This window comes from Corvus hawaiiensis, chromosome 18 (assembly GCF_020740725.1).
Source record: "Corvus hawaiiensis isolate bCorHaw1 chromosome 18, bCorHaw1.pri.cur, whole genome shotgun sequence".
In the NCBI taxonomy this organism is placed as follows: Eukaryota; Metazoa; Chordata; class Aves; order Passeriformes; family Corvidae; genus Corvus; species Corvus hawaiiensis.
Window position 1 is genome coordinate 14,890,658 of NC_063230.1, and position 21,441 is coordinate 14,912,098.

A 21,441-nucleotide genomic window follows, 5' to 3' on the forward strand; every position below is an offset into this window, starting at 1 on the left:
CTGGTGCCCACAAAAATAATAATAAAAGTCTCCCCATGGGGGTAATGAAGAGCTCAGACCTGGCTGCCTCACCTCACCCAGAGCTGGGAAGAGGAAGAGACGCAACTCCCAGAAAATAAAGCAATTTAGGTGTCTAGAAAGCATTTTGAGGGCAAAAGCCAACAACTGCAATGTACACTCATGTACACACTTTTACATTCACGTATTTCACTTTACTTTTAATGCACATCTACTTATGACATGAGTAAACAACCATATTCTAACTCACACACTCAGAATCTGGGTACAGCATCTCTGTCCCACAGTGACAGGCAAGCCAGAAATGCAGGAAGTCAAAAGGTAAGGAACCTAAGCCTAAAGATCAAGGTATTAACTACAGCCCCAGGAATGTATTTTTATGTATTTAGACAGCAATACAAGCTGGAAAAAAAAGAACAGTAAATAAAACTCAAATATACAGTCAAAGGTCAAACTAGCAGGGTGGAAAGGCTTTATCAGGTCACACAAACCAAAATGGATGGAGCTCAGGAAAAACGAGCAGCATCCTCTGATACTTCTGACAATTTTGTTTCTGCACAAGTTCCCAAAGATTAAATCTAACATTCCTTATCAAAGCTGCCATCAGTCATGCTGAGCAATCTGTAACCTCTCCATCCTGCAGTGTGCATTACACACTGTCTTCTGAAAACACTGCTTACTTCTGCCAAGAGCTACATTAAGGTGGGCAACACTTGGCCCATTTTTGAATGATTAGAAATAATTTATGATTTTGCATCACTAAATCCACACTATCAGCAGATTTCTCTACGAATTCTGCTGAGGCCTAAAGAAAAACTGTTCAAGTAATGCTTTATCACAATTTGTCTTTAAAATTCTCAGTATGAAAAAAAATATAAATTGGCAATTTTTGATTTACCAATGCAAGCCCTAAAAATGAATTTCAAGATTATATTAAATGTTTTTCATACTGTTTGAAACCAAAAACTTGCTATTTTAAGCATACCTTTCTTAAGTCAATTTCAAAACTTTCTGCAGGTAAGATATTCATGTTTTTAATGGTAAACTAACCTTTCCAATGACCAGAAGTCTTTAAACTGTTTATCTAAATTGTCTCCTAAGCCTCACTGCCTGAGCACCAGAAGCAGTGAGGTTTTACAGATTTCTGCCTAATGCCTCCTTGACCAGTATCTAAGCAGGTGTGACATTCCAATCTGACAGAAATTAACCACTGGGTTCAAAATCATCGAGTCAGCTGAACAGGGAATAGCATCATGTGAATAACTTTTTTCTACAGAAAACTGACATTAAGTGTCAGGTTTATAAAACATCCACGCCCAGAAGGCCATTCTGAGCAGCACTGATTTAAACACATCAATTCATCCCACAGGAGCTCCTGCACGCCTGCCCACACCTGGAACTCCAGCCTGCTTGTTAATTTGAGCATGAACCGAGGACAGTGAAAATTAGTTCAGCTTAAGTAAAGACGTGAAGGTATCAGAACATGTCCTCAGCTGTGGGAAGCTCTTCTCCTGACCATCTTGGGGCAGATGCCGAAGGGCAGAACGCTCCTCTGGGGCAGGTGCACCACCCACCCCCACAGGAGGAGCTCAGCAGTCAGCGCTGCTCAGCCCTGCTCAGTCTCCTCTCCGGGGTGCAGGCAAAAGTGGCAATCAGGCTCTGCGAGGTGCCAGACACTTCCGAGGGCTGGCACCAGAAGAATCTCTTAGCTCGCGCTGCATTTTCAGAGGAATTAAACGGATTAAATTAGGCGCATTAAGTCGGTGAATAATTTTATACTCTCCAGAAGCTGCAGGGAGCAGTTCCTCGGATGTGCAATAAACAGTTGTGTCCCACAGAATGCTGAAGCCCCCCGTGTGTGCCATGGGGTGTCTGCTCTGCACCTCACACGGACACAGCTGCACTGCAGGGCCCTGCCGAGCCGACTGCGGCGTTCACGGATCGATCTGCAGCTGCTGCCGATCAATACTGCTCAGCTGGCTCTAAAGGGGAACAAGCAATAACGGGTTACCAGGTTTTAATAATGTTATCAAAAGGAATTAAGCAGAAACCGAGGGGTGAGGAGGTGAAAGGAGAGGAGGAGTAAGTGATGGCAGTTTAGGCCAGCAACTTTCACACCCTACTTAAATTCTGCAGAGCGCAAAGCGCTTTAGGAGAGATAACACAGTCAGTCCCACCTGAAGAAAATACATTTTCTCATGTTTTTTGCAGGAATGAATACAGCTAGGGCAGTGACTATCCCACTTTCACTGACCCTTCGCTATAAGCCTATTTCTTCTCACTTACATCTCTGTTCAATACAGTTGGAAACTTCTCTCAGCACTCTTTCTCACTAACCAGGACAAAGCCCACCTGTGCTCCCCATCCCACCTGAATCCACAAAGATGAAGAATCACCTGAAACTGTATCAGGAATTACTGGACGACTTCTAGCCTAAGAAATACACAGACGAAATTTCAAGTGGCAGGATTGCCACTTGAAATCCTTGCAATAAGGAGAGAATGTATTTGTATATATCCTCAGTGTGTTTGGAAGTGACAAATAAATGTAAACTTGAAATATTTATACTGCTTGCTCAGAAAAAAAAAAAAGCACTAAGGAACAAAGAATAAGTGAGTGGTTTTGAACCAATAACAGGTGGTAAAAGCTAGAAACTGAGCCAAAGTCTTCTAAATTTTAGCCAAGTGCCCTCACTGGGCTGTGTCTTCTGGAAATGATCCAGGTCATAATTACTGTCAACTCAGAAACTCCAAAAATATTAGTTTCAATGTGTTGCCTTGGGTCACCTGCGAGCAGCGCCGAGCCCTGCAGCTGAGGTGGGAGCCCTGGGGGTGCAGCAGCGAGGCTCAGCCCTGGCCCACGGAACCCACGGCGCGCGGCACCGGGCAGCGCCCACCGACCCACCCCAGCCAACAGCTGGGTGCTCTCAGCATCCCCCACGGCCAGCTCCTCCAGTGGTGGGTGTTTCCAGAGGCTGCTCCTGCACAAACACACTCTGGTACCTGTTACACCTCTCCTCTCTCACACCTCCCCTCCCTGAGCCTGTGAAACACCCCCTGGCTTTTGCAAAGGATGCTCATCCATCACTGCAGTTGGTGATTTTCTGTCTAATCCACTGACTTCAGTAATTCTTCCCTTAACAAGATCCACCTCAATATTTCCCAGATTAGTTCAGTATAAATCTTCAGCAAAAAAAGACAAAAGTTAATCCCAGCTACCCCAGAACTAAACTCCACTCAACAAGCAATTTGTATATTAAAAAAGAGATTTGAAGTCATGTAGAGCAATGCCCTGGGAGAGAATTAGTTTTCTTCTTAGTAGGTAGGACAGTGCTGTGTTTTGGATTCAGGGTGAGAGTTATATTGATGTTTTAGTTGTTACTAAGTAGTCCTTACTCTAAATCAAGGAATCTCCAGTTTCCCAAGCTCTGCCAGCAAGGAGATGCCCAGGAAACTGGGAGGGACCATGGTCACAACAGCTGACCCAAACTGGCCACAGGGATGTTCCACACCACAGAACATCACACTTGGCGTGTAAACTGTGGGGAGCTGGCCAAGGTGGGATCCTGGGAAAGCTTTGAAACTTCCAACACATTTTTAGAGAGACCGATGCCTTTTGAAAACCCCATCCCCTCGCACACAATGGCAACCCCTCCTCGTGATTAAATAAACTGAGTATTTTTCCATTTTCTGTCCTGTACTTGGCAGCGAGCACGGAATGCATTAACCACAGGGCAACACTTCTCACTTGAGCTCTCACACCTGCCAGCTCCAAACAGAACCTCCGAGTCAACAGCAAGAAGAGGTCAGCAAACACAGGGCAGCCCTCAGACGTGCCAGCCGTGCTGGCACCAGCCTGGGGACATGCTGCCAGGGATTCTCTGCTCCTGCCTTCCCCACTCCCAGCCTAATAACTCTTCCAAATTCTAAAGGGGACATGCAAACAGGCACCACTCTATTACTGCCTGGACCTGAGAGGAAATTTTGTTGGATTTCACAATTCATTTTGGAACGTGGCATGACTGGGATTGTTACACTTCCTGACAAGGAAGCAGTACCAGTCCAAAAACAAACCTGTGGAAAGTATTACCATGCACTGTTCCCTCATCCCTCCTAGTTTTTATTGAAATAGCTTTTGACTTCTTAATACAAATTTAATGAGAGTTTTGTCCTTTTTCTCCCTGATGCCCTCTCTCCCTGTTCCCCATTTATTCACTGGATGTAACAATTCTGACAATATAATTGTGCCTAAGAAGCAACATCTCACTGGAGTCAGATGAGGCCTCCCATTTAACCTATGCAAATCAATCCACTGCAGCTGCTAACAGAGACAAGTAGAGTGCAGGTTAAGAACTCATCGAGTCAGTCAGTGCACGACGGTATAAAGGCCAATGCTGACCAAATGGAGCAGACTGAAGTGCAAGTGGAAAGGAAACAGCACTTCATGCTTCCAAATAAGCTTCTTGCCCGTCTCGAGAGGCTTGACATTGGGTTTCAGTGATGACTTGCACAGTCTGTCACCCCCTTTCTCATGATGTTGCTACACAGTGCTCATTAAAATAAAAAAAATCAAGGGCTTGAAGCAATTTAATTAATAGTCTTGCATGAATCCAAGAATTTTACAGATAAATGAATGTGGAAAATTAACTATAAGAAAATAAGCAATAGAAGCTGCTTGTAGAACAATTTCACTTTCCTCCAGAAAAAACCCTGATAATTTTGTCCCAGATTAGCATCAACAAGCTACAGAACAAACAAAACCCAGCCTTTTTCTAATGGATACAGACAGAACTTGCATGGAGCTTGTATTTCTCCTGCTGAAGCTTTTTCACCAAGTTAAACACAAGAAGCATAACCCACACTTACATCTGTCACACACGTGCTGACACCTCAGTCACGCTGGATTCGCGGCAGGACCACAGGCAGCATCATTTGCAAAAAGAATCTGAAATGTCTTGAGCATGTCAGACAAAATTCCAACCAGCAGGGATATTTCCTGCTGGATGTAAGGACTGCTTCAGGCACTCTCAGCTCCAACAGGCATTTTGACTTAAGAAAACAACATTAAGGATGATGTGCAGAGTAAACCCAAGCAGAAAACTGACAGTCCTCCCAAATGTACACCAACAGCAGAGCCCTTGCTGTGCTGGGTTTTGGGGGTGCCCAGAGCCCTGCACAGATTTAAAGGCTCACACACCAGCACACACTTCACAAAACACGAGACTATTCATCAAGAAACAGCTATCAAAAAGTAAATATAAGAGACATTAAAAATAAATTGTGTTACCTTATATATAAGTTGCATCTTTTAAAGTGCAGAAGCGAAGGCATAAATGTGTGATCATAACAGAGCAAAAGTAAAAATTCTCCTATAGATGTGAGGACTGACTAAAAAAATTCCCGGTAGGAGGATGACTTCGGTAGATTTAATACAATCTGACACCGCTGTCTGGGTAACAAGGTTCTACATTGCCTGGAGAAAGGCATCTGTTGCCCTGTGTGCTAGTTTGCTCATCCATCAATTATTTTGGTTTAAAAAAATCTTATACACTATTCATTTATTTGTAGCTCTTTTTCACTGAGAATTACTGCTGCCAGTAACCTGGAAGGACTGCATTGGAACATTCTGATCATAATCCCCTGTGATAGTTCTCTGTTTGGATGGTACACGAGCAGAATTCATCCAAGAGCAAGGGAAAACCTGTAGTCTGCAGGTACATAAAAAAAAGAAAATTAAGAATCTTCTGATCTTTTCTCATGTATTTTGGCCCTGTAAATGACTCACTTCAAAGGTCAGGTTCATGACCTCCAGTTCATTTTTTATTTCTTCCAAGAGCTGGATTTTAAAGGCAAAGCTGACTCATCCTCAATAGTACAACTAAAGAACCTCCCCATGGCCAACAGAGCTGGGCTGAGAGGCACAGCCTGTACAACAAACTGCCTTTAAATCCTTTCTGATCTTATCTTTGCAATTAATCTCCACATAATGCAAGAAAAATAAAGACTGTCCTGCACAATTCTGACCATTAACAACAGAGTACTGGGCAAAGTGGGAGCTGAGGCAGGCAGAGAGAAACGGCTTCCACGAGAGCTGCTGCTGCTCTGCTCCTGCCACCCAGGGCTCCCACACTTCTGTTCTACCTGACACTTCTGGGTGCACACCAGTAAGAGGAAAGTGGGGCCAAGCAGGATGCTGAATGTCCCCTCCCTGTCCCATGAAGGGGACAGATCTGTGCAGCACTGGCTGCCACAGTTACCAATTCCACAGTCAGAAAGCTGCACTTTTAATAAATTACATTTTATAAGTTAGTGGAAAACTATTCTGTACAATGAAAAATAAACAAACAAAATAGTCTTACTTTTTTTAGGTGTTTTACTATTTCTATTTGATCCTTCCTCTCAACTGCCAGGGTGAAGCACATGTTAGCAAGTAGCACAGGAAAGTAGTTGGACATTTCATGATGTTAGCATTAAACCTAAGGAATTCCTACAGAGAGCACTAACAGACACCAGTGTTCTCCACTACCACTCTTAAGGTAAAGGAAGAACTGCTCAGAAACGCTTGCATTTCAAATAAAACCACTTCACAATTGGATTTCCTTTGTTTTAAAAATAGGAGCTTTTCCGTGCAAATTATACTTTGTTCTAACAAAGGAAAACAAATGCAGCTTTACCCCTCTAATCAGAAGGCTGAATTTAGCATAAGAAACACTATATAAAAATAGCACTTCTTAAAAAGCACTGCTAAATAAGGGACACAGGAACTGCAGCAGTTTATTGGCCTTGGAAATCACCAGTGTCTTGGCACCATAGCAACTGGGAGCAGATGTTATGGAGGAAACACAAACAATCCATTCTCGGTGTTATTTTTCACTTCAATAAAACTCTGAAGATAACAAGCTTTGTACAACCAACTCATTTCATTCACACTCTTTTCTTTTTGCCCATTCCTCTGAAGCATTTTCTCCATCAGAGGGCAGATGAAACACCAGGTTCACCTGGACTTCTGAAAGATCCCCCTAGTTCAGGATCACATGGAACCGCATTTGATTTGCTGCTGCTCAGACTATGGCCATCACTCAGAGCTGTTCATCACAGTCTCTACCTTATTTTCTTCACCTTATGGCACATAGCATAGACATGACAAGACCTTCTCAACTCTTTTAAACATGAAAATGGGTGAAGTGATAACTTTAGATATATCTAAGTGCAGCGGTTTTATGACAGCATCCACACATGAGTAAATACCAGTAGCCATTCTAGCTGCAGCTTTTTGCAATGAATCACCAAATATGCAAGCTCTCCTCAAGACATTACTTTTTGACTTTATACCTACCACGGCTGAAGGAAGGGTAGTATTAGAAAGTCAATTAATTTGATTTGTGGGCTGAAGAAAAATCAGCATTTCTTCAGGGGCTTTTCTTTCAATTATTTTTACACTCTCTTCTCAACACATTAAAATAATCTGTGTATCTGATATACAGAGGGTCTAATTCTCCTTTGCCATGGCAGAGTCCTGCTTCCTTCAGGGACAAATTATACCCAAGGGAAAGAAAAATTATCCACTGCTAAGGGAGAAAGGAATGAGCAACGTCCCTGCTCTTGTGTAAAGGCACAAAGGAAACACGGTGTGGCTTAAACATTAACTCCTTTTGCAAGCTGGTATCAAGCTGGCACGGTCTGAAGGGGATATTCCTCACTGTTCCCTGAAAAAGTATTTTCTTTTCATCTTACCATCATCCTCCATATCTTTTGTTTCAGTTGGTAGTAAATTGCTCTTTTGCCTTGAGACCAGAGGACGAGCTAAAGATCTAAACTCAGTTCTGTGGGTCACACCAAATACTACACCAAACATTTAATAACAACTCAGATGCAGAGCAGGGTTTTAGTGGCTCCTGCACATGTGTGAATTCCCACTCACACTTGGTGATAATTCATTAGAAACACCTCATCCACATTTTCCACTCACTCCAATTTCTCTAGTGGCAGAACAAACGAAAATCATCAGCTAAAACACACGAACAGAGTTGTTCTGATCAGCCCTGGAGCTCATCAGGGACGAGGCTACAACAGAAGCATCCTCTAATCAATTACCTACAGAAGCATTAAGGTCTCCATTTGCTGATCAGCAGAAGGCAGGCAGAGGATGGATGAGCAGCAGTGGGAGGGGGGATGTCCCTGCAGGTCCCCCTGCCCCCGGGTCCCTCTGTGCTCCCCTAAGACACCCACAGAGGATGGATGAGCAGCAGTGGGAGGGGGGATGTCCCTGCAGGTCCCCCTGACCCCGGGCCCCACAGAGGATGGATGAGCAGCAGTGGGAGGGGGGATGTCCCTGCAGGTCCCCCTGACCCCGGGCCCCACAGAGGATGGATGAGCAGCAGTGGGAGGGGGGATGTCCCTGCAGGTCCCCCTGACCCCGGGTCCCACAGAGGATGGATGAGCAGCAGTGGCAGCAGGGGATGTCCCTGCAGGTCCCCCTGACCCCGGGCCCCACAGAGGATGGATGAGCAGCAGTGGGAGGGGGGATGTCCCTGCAGGTCCCCCTGACCCCGGGCCCCACAGAGGATGGATGAGCAGCAGTGGGAGCAGGGGATGTCCCTGCAGGTCCCCCTGACCCCGGGCCCCACAGAGGATGGATGAGCAGCAGTGGGAGCGGGGGATGTCCCTGCAGGTCCCCCTGACCCCGGGCCCCACAGAGGATGGATGAGCAGCAGTGGGAGCGGGAGATGTCCCTGCAGGTCCCCCTGACCCCGGGTCCCTCTGTGCTCCCCTAAGACACCCACAGAGGATGGATGAGCAGCAGTGGCAGCAGGGGATGTCCCTGCAGGTCCCCCTGCCCCCGGGTCCCTCTGTGCTCCCCTAACGCTGCTCAGCCGGCGCCTCTCCATCTCGTGGAGACACCTCCCAGCCCTGATTAAACTGTCACCATCATCGTGCTGCTCCTTGGAACAGACATTTATTACCCATATTGAAACAGAGGAAGCCATTTCTTGATCTGTTTTACTGATCATTTCATCGCAATTAGTCAGATCAGCTTTCACAAATATTTCTCGAAAAGCTTTCCTTTTTGTCATGCACAAAGAGCAGAGAACAGCAAACAAGATCAACTGTTGTCATGGTAACATCATGCCCCAGCAGGTGAAAAATTCAGTCTCGTGGCACTAAAAAAGGACGGAATGTACTGAACCTAAGCATAACATCAACCACAGCTCAAAAAGCTTAGTGTTTTTTTTCAAAGACTGGCAGATTTTTTAGCAACAAATATAGAGATGCAAATGTTAAAAACCCCCATGTGAACTCTGGTGACATCAGTAATTATTCAACTGTCTCAGAGAAATTTCATTAGGCAGAAACTTACATTAATATGTTGCATAATTTTGGAAATCTCTATGAAAAGTTTAGCCCAATTTTTAGAAGTTATAACTGACTTGAAAATAGAACACATTTTTTCATTTCAAGACAGACACAAGACAAATATGCTGAATAATTTCAAGGATTAGGTGCCAGAAGCATCATTCAAAAACAGCTCTTCATGCTCCAGAAATTCTGTTTTCAGAACAGATAATATTACAGCCTTCAAGTAAGACTGTACAATCAATTTTTCATCTTCTGTGAAGCTAAGAAACACTAAACAAATTTATGAGTAAAGCAAAGTATTTTGGGCCAGAGCTTTCCCTGCATGGTTTTTTTAAGGAAAGCTGTACGGAACCATGCTCTGATCCCTCTAGGGGGTCCAACCAAAGCTCCCTTAACTCAAACTATCTCTGAGCAAGTGCTCACCTCAAAACACTTCACTGCCATTCAAACAGGGGGCTCGCTGATTTTGGATTCCTCTGCTGGTTATAGACATCCCTGAAAGGGTGGGCAAGTAACCAGCAAAGAACTCTTTGGAAAAGTGGTCTTAAATCACAGAGACACAGAATATTCTGAGCTGGAAGGGACCCACAGATGATCTGGCTGACACTGAACAACAATATTAAACCAGAGACAGAGACGCACAAACCACCACGCAAACACACAGGTCTTTCAGAACTACCACAGCTTCTTATTTTACTGTCATGAATCTGTTCTACATCTCTGCAGTTTATAAGGACAATATTCAAGGCATTTTTGAGGAGAGCAGAACACAAAATACTTGATGTTAATATAAGAAACAACACAAAATCTAAACAATATACTTGCCACTTTACTTTTTCTTATCTTCTCTTTCCTAGAATCTCATTAATGATGCCAGGTAGATATCTACGTACTATTCTGCTTGGTATGAAATTGAAAGAAAACTAAACCATCAAGGCCCCAGCTCAGGGATGGAAGCAACTGCTTAAGATCAGTAAAAGAGTGAAGTGATTTATCTGACCTCCCCGAGTATCCTCCCCTTCATTAAACCTGACACGAATCCAGAGTCCTGACTGCTTTCCACGGGGCAGAAAACCATCAGCCAGAGCTCTAAGTCACAATCAGAGTCATTTCTTTACTATTTCCGAGTCTCAGCAAATGCCCTATTTGGCACCACCAGTCGCCGTGGAATTAGCCTGGGTGCGGCTGACAAGGTGTGCGCTGCCGCCGGTCCCGGAGCATCAGCTCCGCCCCGCTCCAGCTCCACGCGGCAGCGGGGCCGTGGGTGCCCCGCTCACCCCGAGAGCAGCCCTCATCCTCCCTCCTCGTCCTCCCTCCTCATCCTCCCTCCTCATCCTCCCTCCTCACCAGCTCGGGCACAGGCACAGCCAGGCTTCCCCCTGCCCTTTCCAGCTGTGCTGCATCACCCTCAGGAACTGGAATTCATCTCCCCTGTGCTGTGACCTTTGAGCAGCGCTGCCCAGGGGCTGTCCTAGGGAGGGTCCGCGCCCGACACCTCCACCAGAGGGGAGGAGGCAAAGCAAGCAAAAGGGGTAACTGGGTAAGGTTTGATTAATATTCTTTATAAAGGAAGGCTGAGCCGTGCTCAGCTTCGTGCTGCCTGAAGTACCTGAGGCAGGGAAGCTTTCTGTGGTCTGTAACATCACTAAATATTTACATTCTGCTTTATTCTTTCGGTAATTAACTGCTGGAGGCTGAACAGGAAGATTCAAGCTCTGCTCTGTCTGTCTCCCGCTATTGCTGCATCCCTGAATTAGACCAGGACATTCAGGGTATTAAGGCATTTATATTCGTCTAAATAACTGAAGCTCAGTCACAGCTGTTTCCAAGGTAAAAACTTGACACATCAGGGAAGCACAGAGTTCATGGTTTTGCTGCTGGCCCATTTTTTAATGAGATGTGTAAAACAGGTAGAGACTGCAAAAAGATTTTGCCCTCTGACACTCAAAACAACCTGAGCAGTAAGAAATTCAGTTTCTTTTTGCCTATAAATATCAGCACCACTCATACCCTGAATATGGCTTTCAAAATCTCTTTCTCACTGTCACATTGGATAAAATTCACATTGGTTTATGTCCTCCTCAAAAACATGCACAGTCTTTGTCATGGTTACATTTCCTGGTATTTAACCAAAGTTTTATATTTAAAATATAAACAATCTGAAACCGACTCATAAGTCTGGAGACCATTAGGGCAACCAAGCAGGAAGAGTCTAATCAGAGCACAGAACCCTCTTCTGCACAAAATGCCAGCTGATTAACAAATAATTGTGCTGAAGGAGAGAAATGGAAAGGGGAGGAATAATGATGCAAAACACCTTTCATTTGTGAACTGACTGAAAAATAGATCTTGACTTGAATGATACAAAGAGGAGAAATAAACCCCAAACCTAACCAACAACTCTGCACAGTGAAAATAACCCTGCTCAGGGAAATCTCTGCAAACTGTGGGGCAATGTAAACTTTATTACTACTTTATTATTATTACTACTACTACTGGAATAAAGTACTCCACTTTACAAAATTAAGTGCTGAAAATTTCTCCTGCTGAATTAAAGATTAAAAAAAATAACTCCAATGCTAATAACATTTAGCCTTAGGCCTCGTCCTTTCTAATTTTTTCATTTCATAGAAATCAATTGTTGAGGCAGCTGTAAATTTAAAGCTTTGGAAGTTCCCAGGAAAGGCTGTGAGGAGAGGAGAAAAGAAAAGGAAAGGAATACTGAAAAACACCAACCACAAAGAATCTCTTCTATTCTCTATTTCAAATTACTATTTATCAGAACTGAGAAAAAAGATTTTACTTGATTAAAATAAGCCTCATGTGTCATCTTAGTACAGCAACCTCCTGAGCCAGCCACAGACAATATCAGTGTAATTTCTGAGCCCTCCCAACTCGTCAGTTAAAACCAAACCTGTGGTGGAAAATCTATTCATGAAGAAGGAAATGGATCTCTCACAAGGTAATTGCAATTCTCTATGCAAAGCAAAACCTTGGAGAACATTTTAAAACTACAAAAAAATTTCCAGCACTTTAGACATTTGAGACCAGATACTGTCAACTGTACTTCTACCTATTATGAATTTCATTAACATATATTTTTTGTTCCTATTGAACTAATTTTCAATTAGTGCTTGTTTTTTCTCCTGATGTATTTATTTGTTACAAGGAATGCCAAGAGATCTTCAGTCCTCAAGCAAACTAATTAGTTTTAATAAAGACAGAAGAAATTAGTTTGGGTTAAAAATTAACAGATAACAAATTTAAATGATGCTTCTGCTTCGCAGTGGGCTGAAACAGGTTAATCAAAGGGGAGCATCAGTTTATCTCCCATTATGAATAAAGATTTGGAAATTAGGCAACATTTCTAGGCACGTGAAGAACTGAAAATCAGTGAGAATTTATGTGTTCATATGTTGGCTATCTGAGAACCTCAGGAAAAATAAAAGTAGGCCACAAGATAGCAGGGAATATTCCAAAGAAATGGAGCCTCGCTGCACTGCTGAACACGTTAACTCGGAATTATCAACAATATTCACTGGAGATCCACTCTGCCCCGTGGTTCCCAGGGATCTGTCACCTGAACACAGCAGCCAGGTGCCCTCTGCATTTCACTCCAGGCTCTGACAGTGGCTGTGAGTGCCTCTGGAAAGTCTGGGAGGGGAGGGATGGGAAAGGAAATGATGCCAAGATTTTTGTCTCCTGGAGATGGAGATGAAATCTCCCCACACTGACACTGGGTTGAAATGAAGCTGAGCACCACTGAATCTCTCTGATGCAGCTATCACCAAAGTGAAGAATGGAAGTGAAAATTAAAGATAGCCCCAGATGGCTGCACATTTATGAAGTTTTCTAAATCATAAATTTCATATAACCGGTTATTTTTTCCAGCTGTCTGCTAAAGAATGACACCTGCCTGCAAAAAAAGTGATTACCAGGCAGCACCGAGGTACCAGGGATCAGATGTCTTGACAGGTCCCCTGTTCCAGTGACAAAATGTCTGTCATCCTAATGGGCAAAAGAGCACAGAAAAGATTAATATTTCTCCTAAATATCCGAATGCAGAAGATCTAGCTCCAGAACTGCTACTTAAAGCATTTCCATTGCCTGTAGCACTAAACCAACTTCTGTTCTCACAAAAACATTCTGACAGGAAGATACATCTCTGAGAAACACTTCTTAGCACCTCAGAGCAAAGGATCCCTGCAGCCGTGGCGAGCCTTTGGCGAGCTCATTCCTGCCGCAGTGGACACTTTGAGCGGCCGGACCGCGGCTGGGGACACTCTGATGTAAACGTGCAAAGCCAAGGGCTTATGCTCACAAACTGCTCAAGGAACAGCAGTGGCTAAGCATGGTGCTTTTGATGAAATGTTTTACATTTCAGTGTATATATTCAGTTTTAACTCTCCAACCCTTCACAGGTAAAGGGCTGATCTCAGCTCCTCTCCCTTGGACAGAGGCTCTCACAAACACGTCCTTTATTTCCCTGCGTGGGCCTTAAGAATTTGTGAACCTAAACTACCACGAAAACAAGCAAACAGGAAGGGCGAGCTTCATCTGTTCTGTTGACGTGCACGTAAGAAAACTTTCCAGCTGCTAGAAAGAAAAGCTCTCCCAAAGTGCTGACGCGATTTCTCTAATCCACATGCAAAAGAACGGACCCAAGACAGAAGGCAGTCTTGTTTCAACACACAAACCCCAGGTTTGCCCTGCTTTGCTCTTCCACATCACCCTCACGTGTTTCACACTGAGCCCAGGGCAGGGTTTGTCCCACCCCAGCACTTCCAAGTTCCCTTTGCAGCCTGAACACAGCAGTCTGTGACGTCCTGCCTTCCCCCAGAAAAGGGAATTCTGGAGACAGGAATATGGGCATTTCCATACCTGTGCCAAAGTGTATCCACAGCACGTGGGCCCCACTCAGGAAACCCCAAACCAGCTCCAAGGGCAGTAAGACACCTCCTGTAAGCTGCAGGTAAAGCGATTTTGTGGAAAGCCAACAACAATTACGTTGTAAAATACGTCACAGGCAAAATTGAAACACCAGTCTCTACCTGGAAGATGAAACTCAGATGCTTTCCCTCTCCCTCCACGGGAGACTGTGAAAACTTGAAGTGCAGGGTGTGAATACAGGACCCAGCACCGAATTTATAATTTGCCCCAACAGCAACGAGAGCATTTTGATTCTCTCCTAGATCTGCGTATCCCTCATTAGCAATCCTTTCCCTCCGTTAATGCTTTACTGTTGTTCTGTTTTCTGAGCTCCCAGCAAATTAACACTAAATTGAATTCTATAGAGAAAGTTGTTACAGGCTTTCTCCCCCATGCCTGATTTAATCTCATTTTCTTCTCCTTCACTCTATGCTACATTTAATGTGGAAATTATTTCTAAGATTGATTTCTGATCATACTTATCACAGTTCAGAGGATTATTCTTCCTGTCTATTTTTGGCCAATTCGCAAAGAAAAGATTTGATCTGGAACAACTTGTGAAGGCCAAAAGTGGTATTTAAACAAAAGATAATTTCTTTTCCCTTCTGCTTCCCCTTCACAGCACTACACCCAGCCTGTGGCAGGAGACACAAAGTCCTCACATATTTCCTCCTTTCACAAATAATACCAGCAAATGGTGGAGAACGGACAGAAGAACTAGAAATAAACCAGTATTATTCACTTGAGTTAGATGTATAATAAATTCTTTTCTTTATGGACAAGCCTACACGTAAAGACATTCTTCTACAGTTTTCAATTCTTTTAAGAAAGGAAAATTCTTATTTATTGGTGCTACATCATGAATACAACCTTCTGTTAAAAAAAAAAATATTCTCCATATAAAATTATCGCTTTTTAAACCCCTGTGCTTCAAATGGTTTGAAGTATGGTGGGAGATTATCTGCTTAATCCATTTCTTTCACTTGGGCATTTCAGATTTCATGCAGCTGTGCAAAGTTAGTTCTGCTTAACAGACCTGTGCAGCTCCTCACGAAGTAGAAAAAGAGTCAGGAAAAAAAAATATACAGCCTTAGGGTGGTTTAAAAAAAGGGAAAGTGCAGTGAAATTGAACTACAAGGGAGAAATTCTGAGTTACATCTCTTACTGACGCTGTAACTAGCTGGAGAATCCATGTTACCTTTCTCCTTTTATTTTCTGCTGAGAAGGCAGCAGCTGAGGGAAGCTTGTTAACTCCATTTCCTCAAACTCAGGATTCTGTTTCAATCCTTGTCAAACTGGGAGCTGCCACTGGATGAGGAGCCTCAAATGCAAATTACTGCGGCCCTCAACACTCAGATGATGCTGTATTTGCCCAGAGGAAATGAAACTCCCTGCCAGCGTGTTTTGTATGTGTGCTTGATTCAGAAGATCAGAATCTGAGCCTTTTCTTTACTGTTTCCAGCATAATTCAGCATGATTCAGTCTTGGTGCTGCCGAGACTGTATCACCTTAAATGGGCTTTAACTACATAATTAACCAAATGAGTTCACTTCACTTTATTCTTTCTGTGAGAATGACTGGATTGCAGTTAGTGCCGTCTCCTGAACTCAGCCTCTGAACCACTGCTGGCTGAACCATATGTAGGAAATGAAGAGCAGTTTTCCCTGAAGGTCCCAAATCACCCTCAGTGAAGTGATCTGCCTGTGCCGAGTAGAGATGGGACACGGAGTGTTCTGGCAACCCACATCTCTGCCGTGGGAATCCCTGTCCTGGGCCCTGGACAGGTTGGAAAGCATCCAGACTCTGAACATTTTCTCTCTGCCGGATTGTCAAATGCCATTATTTCTTCTTATGTGGAAAATGTGTGTTGAAAGTTGCTCAAATGCCAAAACTTGTCCAATCCTGCTATAATGTAGTAGAGAATAATTTCTAAATTTAGGAAGTAATTGCTTTGCTGTCCAGTGAAATGAACACTAAAAAAATAATTTCCTCTAGGCAAGCCCTCATGTTAAACACCAATTCAGCCTTCAGTGAACACGAGCACTAAAGCTTTGGGAAAAATGAAGCTGTGCAGCTCCATTGTTGCCATTTTCTGTCTCCATCGGTGCTTGCTGTTTCACAACACAATCAAAATAACAACAGCCAGTGCTCAGATGTCATCCAATACACACTTACAAAGTGCTCGGCAAATAAAACCACTCAGTTCTCTTGGGTAATATTCCTTTTTGTGGAGGATTCTGACTCTCCCAGTTGTGGTTTTATTAGAATTCTGAACAAAAAAGCTGGCATTTCTTTGTGCAAATGAAAGGATGGAAAGGTTCTAGTTTCGAATTACAGTCTGCCTGACACTGCTGCCCTAAAGCAGTTCCTTGCCAGCCTGGATCTTGGGAGCACTAAGGCTTTGATTTCAGGAATTTCAGAGGACTGAATTCCCAGCTCCTAAAGAAAGAGGCTGGAGTGACCAACCAAGCAAACAAGCTGGCAACAGAACACACTGCCAAATCCCCAGCCAGGTAATTGGTATCACTGCTGCTTTGGAGAAAGCACCAGCAGTGGTTTGCAGGCGTTCACCTGGACGGGTTTGAGCTTCGCATGTGTTTGACAGAACACGTTCCACATTTAAATTACGATTTCACCCTTCTTCAAACTTGCCACCAATCCTGCTGGGGGAGAAAAGGGCAAACCAAAAAACCCAGAGACCAAACTTGCCATAAATGTTCAAAAAGAATCAAGGGGAAACCAGGATGAAGCTGCACAGACCAGTCTGTGAATGGGAATCACAGACAAAACCAAAGAGAGATCCAAGGCTGTCCCACCCAGCAGTGGCAAGCACTGCAAACTCCCAAAGTACTTTGTCACCTTCGAATCCTGCCTGTCTGCGGGAAGGAGAAGATATTTAGTCCTGTTCCTAGTGGTGGGCTCCCAGCTCCTGCCTCCTACAATAAAACCCTCAGCAGATTCCGTCACCTTGCTGCCCACAGGCAAGAAACAACCCTGCTTTAGACATGGGCCATTTTTAAAAGCAGTGCTTCGTGCTGCTTGTGAAGGGTTAATGCATTCCCAAGGAACACAGGAAAGCTGTTAACAAACTTATGGAACAAAACCTGCGAGTCTCCAGCTGCAGATCAGAAATTCCCTGTTGTTTACAAGGGTGATCATCTGCTATGGCAGCAAAACGTCACCCCAGATGAGAACAGTCAAATTTCCACTTCTAGTAGGAGCTCTTTTGCTCCGTGGGATCAGACCTTAGACATTGCAGTGTATCACTGCCTGTGTCACTCCACCCAGAAAATCTGGGATCATAGGCTGGGGCCAACACTGCCATACAAAAGTATCAAGGGCATGAAAAGCATCTATCAAAAATGATTCTTTGATATTTTCTGTTTATCATGAAACCACATTCATTTAAATAAATTACTACAGAACTATGAAATACCACAAAGCATGGCTTTGTAGAAGTCTGCTTTTTTTTGTTTAAAATGAATTAATTTCAGGTCATGACCAACATCAATCTGAGCGCTACCAAACGATCCATAGAACACTTGAAAATAAGACCCACAATGCACAGTAACTGTGTTAGGGAGCTCAGCAGATGTCACAGATAAATACAGTGTCCCTCTGGGTTAGCACCCCAGAAAACACACATGGCTGATTTCATCTCATTTGCCAAACAATTCACTTTTTGCATAGGTTTTGGTAGAGAAAAGAAAGTAGGAAGCACTCAGCACACTGCAAACTTCTGGTCACTAACTTGGCAGACACCCCCAAATCTCTTCCTCTGGATCGTTCTCTTTTTCTCAGTCTGAAAAACAGATGCCTCCTCTGCAACCAAAAGTGAACACTTTGCTTTGTCCTCAGTGTTTGCAAAACTCACCAGTATGACTGAACCTCCAGATTCCTGCCCAGGACTGGGATGCAGAAGGGGCTACTTGCAGATATGAATATTCTGTGAGAAATGAAGTCATTAGAACTGTACTGGACCATTTTAGCTTAGGCTCTGCTAGGCTTCTGGAGTTCGGGAGTTTGGGTTTGGGGTTTTTTTTTTAATTTTGAGCATCTGAGTTTCTTCTAACTACACTGGAAAGTTATATCAGGATCTACCTAGGGACCATTTGAGCGCATTCATCTGGATTAACCCCAGGCCTCTACAAATAGTAAATCCTGAAAAGTTAAGATCTTCCATTGGGTCATTAGTATGTGCCTAAAACTTTCTACCAGATTAACCCAATCACTTATTTTCTCCCTCAATTTTGAGGGATGACTAATCTCATCTGAATGAAATTCATCCTAAAACAGAGAAAAAGGGAGAGAGGGGAAGAATAACAGAGTAACAAATATTGCTTCGCTCAGGATAAATAATCACAAAAGCAGGAGCATCAGAAAGCTCTTACTCCACACAAAGTGTTCGAGAGGCAGCGCTCAGAGGACTGAGATGACAAAAGCCTTTGCAGATTTAGTGATTCTGAGAGCAGGGGCAGCAAACCAGAGCTCAGTGCCACACAGGAACCCACTGCACATCTGCCATCCCTGAGAGCCTTTCTCCGATTCCAAGCAGAGTCTTCCTGTGGAGCAAACTGAGACAGATTCTCAGCCAAATTTTAAATTCCTGTCTTGCCAAGCAAGACCGGGTACATCCCATAGCTCCCAGGAGGTTTAACCCACAGCCTGAAGTCCCACTCTTGCTCTCAATAACCCCTGGCAGCCTGGGATATAATAACTGATTTTTGTGGCATTAGAACCCTTTCTGCCTTGCTGCAGTGTTGTGGCTCTGCAGGGGAGGCCACGAGTGGAACTACAGAGGAGTTCAGCACTGGAAGAAAGAGGAAACATCCATCCTTGTTCTTGGCTTTTTTGTAATGTGGAACTTCATCTGCATCCTCAGAAACGAGAACCTCTACAATCTTTAAAACCTCCTGTATTCTAAACTTCTAGAGGATGGTGATGGAGTTTTGAAGACTAAGCAAAAGAGAGGTTACTTTTAAAATATGGCCCAAACTTCCAAATTGAGCATGATACAAAATCTTTTACATTTTCAAAAAACATGAACAAAGAAACCAGTGCTGGTACACTGCTGTAACACAGCACTGACCATTTCCAAAGCTGTGAGGAAAGGTAGGTTAATGTGACCTAAATTTCACTGGTTTTTAATCAGCAACTCTTCAAAAGAACAGACAGTATAAGAGTAATGGGGGATTTTCCCATTGTTCTGAGGAAGCTTTATTACACATCCTCAGCTACACCATTCAGTGACAGGCAGGTACACAGGCACAGAACTGTGTGAGCTAAGAGAACAGGCTGCTAAAAATAATTTGTTTTGTTCAGCAATAGCTTTTGTCATTATTCCTCTTTTTGCGATTTTGCAATCTGTGAGGAAGGCTAATTTTTCTTCACAGATCTCTGCATGTGTTCTAACAGCTCGACCCAGGCTCTGATTTTTCAGCCTGCTTAGGAACCAGAAGAGGCATTTACAAGTTGGGAGACATTCATGTCACTTGAATCAAACCTACTTGAGACACTTTTATTGCCATACTCTAAAGAAAAGATTCAAGAACAGGAATTGTGGGGGAAGAAAACGGGAAAGACAAATATTAAAGCTGTTATTCCCTAGCAGAAATAACCACCTTGCTTTTATTCTTGATGTTTGCAACTGAAAAAACCCTGAACACTGTTTGTTCCCAGGCACCCCTTGGACTTCAATCCAGCTCCACACAGTGGGAATTCCTGTCTGTGCCTCTCTCATCCCAGCAGAGCTGAGACCACGGGCAGCAGCACCTTCCCCTGGCTGAGGCTCTGCCCCCCTGCCGGACCCTCTCCTTCCCCTGGTGCTGTATGGGACATCCCAGCCCGTGCACAGCTGCAGCAGAACCCTGCAGCTGCTGCCTGGACACAGCTCCCTGCTCCTGCCTCCACAGATGCTCTGAGAACCACAAAGTTTGGAGAAGGACAGGACTGATGGAAACCAGATGGAGAAATCAGCAACAAGCCCAGAGGACTTCTAATGAGTCACAGATCACAGTTGGCAACTTGGCCTTGGAAAATCATCATAAACACATTATTACAGGGCTTTTGTAGCTTCTTATTTCACCAGTATTTTGGAACTGCGGAGCTTTTTCCTTTTATATAAATTTACTTTTTGTACCATCTATCCATTAACAGCGGGGTCCCAAAAATCATGTTTACTTTTTGCAGTACACAAGAAAAATTAAGCCCCTTAAATACATTTTCAGATCACTCAGAATATTCTTTAAATTCCTATTCAAGCTGAAACAGTTATTTTGAATTTGCCCAGAACAAAAATTTGGAAAAACTTCTGAAAGCCATCCTTATCCTTCAGTATTGACCACTGTACATCTCTTTAAATAAATTAGACGTGTATAAATCTGAATCTGCAAATCAAATGTGGCACTGGACTCAAAACATCAGCAAATTTCACTAAATACGTTGCCAATTTGAGTGACTAAACACTTTTTTGTTGTTTTTGTGGTTTTTTTTTTAATTTTTAGCTCTAACTCCTCCTTCTGACAAGAATTCACAGAAAAATGTGACATTACCAAATCTATGCTTTCTGTGAGAGCAACTTCAGTCCAAAAACACTTCATGGGCTAAAGCATGGATGACTTTCTTATGCACCATCCAAGATAGGCAAGATTTAAGTCCTAAGTGGTTTCAAATGGTTATTATTGACCTGAAGGGAAAGGGCTTCACTCCCTGTAATATTAGGTAAAATATCTAAATTAGCACATTTAGCAAACCCCCCAGGTGCTCAGCTACTTAAACATGCTTTAACAGAGATTTTACAGTGCCTCCCTGACTATGCTGTTCAGGTTACTAAATATGGTGTTACCTTCCCCCAGAGGCAGAGATTTCCCACTCACACTTGAGGGGTTGTCTTGGTTTTAAAATTAATTATATGGTAATGTGCTAAAAATGCTGCTACACGGGAGGACTGCAGCCTTATTCATTTTATAGATAAGGACATGCTCCTATTTCAGGAAAATTATTTCCAGAATCTGAATACTTGAGATCTTGCACAGGGTATGGCCCAGCCCGTCTGTCAATCCAAATGGGTTCATGTGACAAGGAGATGGACTCCCAAGGCTAGAATCCAAGGAAGAGAACTGAAATTAAAATCCAGAAT

The 21,441-nt window shown here is 43.5% G+C and overlaps 1 protein-coding gene across 15 annotated transcripts in view; it reads right to left on the reverse strand.

The window, feature by feature from the left end:
* RIMBP2 (RIMS binding protein 2) overlaps window positions 1-21,441 on the reverse strand; it is a 124,281-nt gene that overhangs the window by 49,674 nt on the left and 53,166 nt on the right. Inside the window, exon 1 of one of the 15 annotated variants that reach the window (XM_048322682.1) lies at window positions 6,377-6,520. The exons of 13 other annotated variants lie outside the window; for them this stretch is intronic. In XM_048322682.1, coding sequence (XP_048178639.1) covers window positions 6,377-6,472 — 96 coding nt within the window. In that variant the 5' untranslated portion in view covers window positions 6,473-6,520. Of the gene's footprint in view, window positions 1-5,304; window positions 5,329-6,376; window positions 6,521-21,441 lie in introns of those variants that run through there. One more of the 15 variants, XM_048322684.1, reaches the window with a different exon arrangement.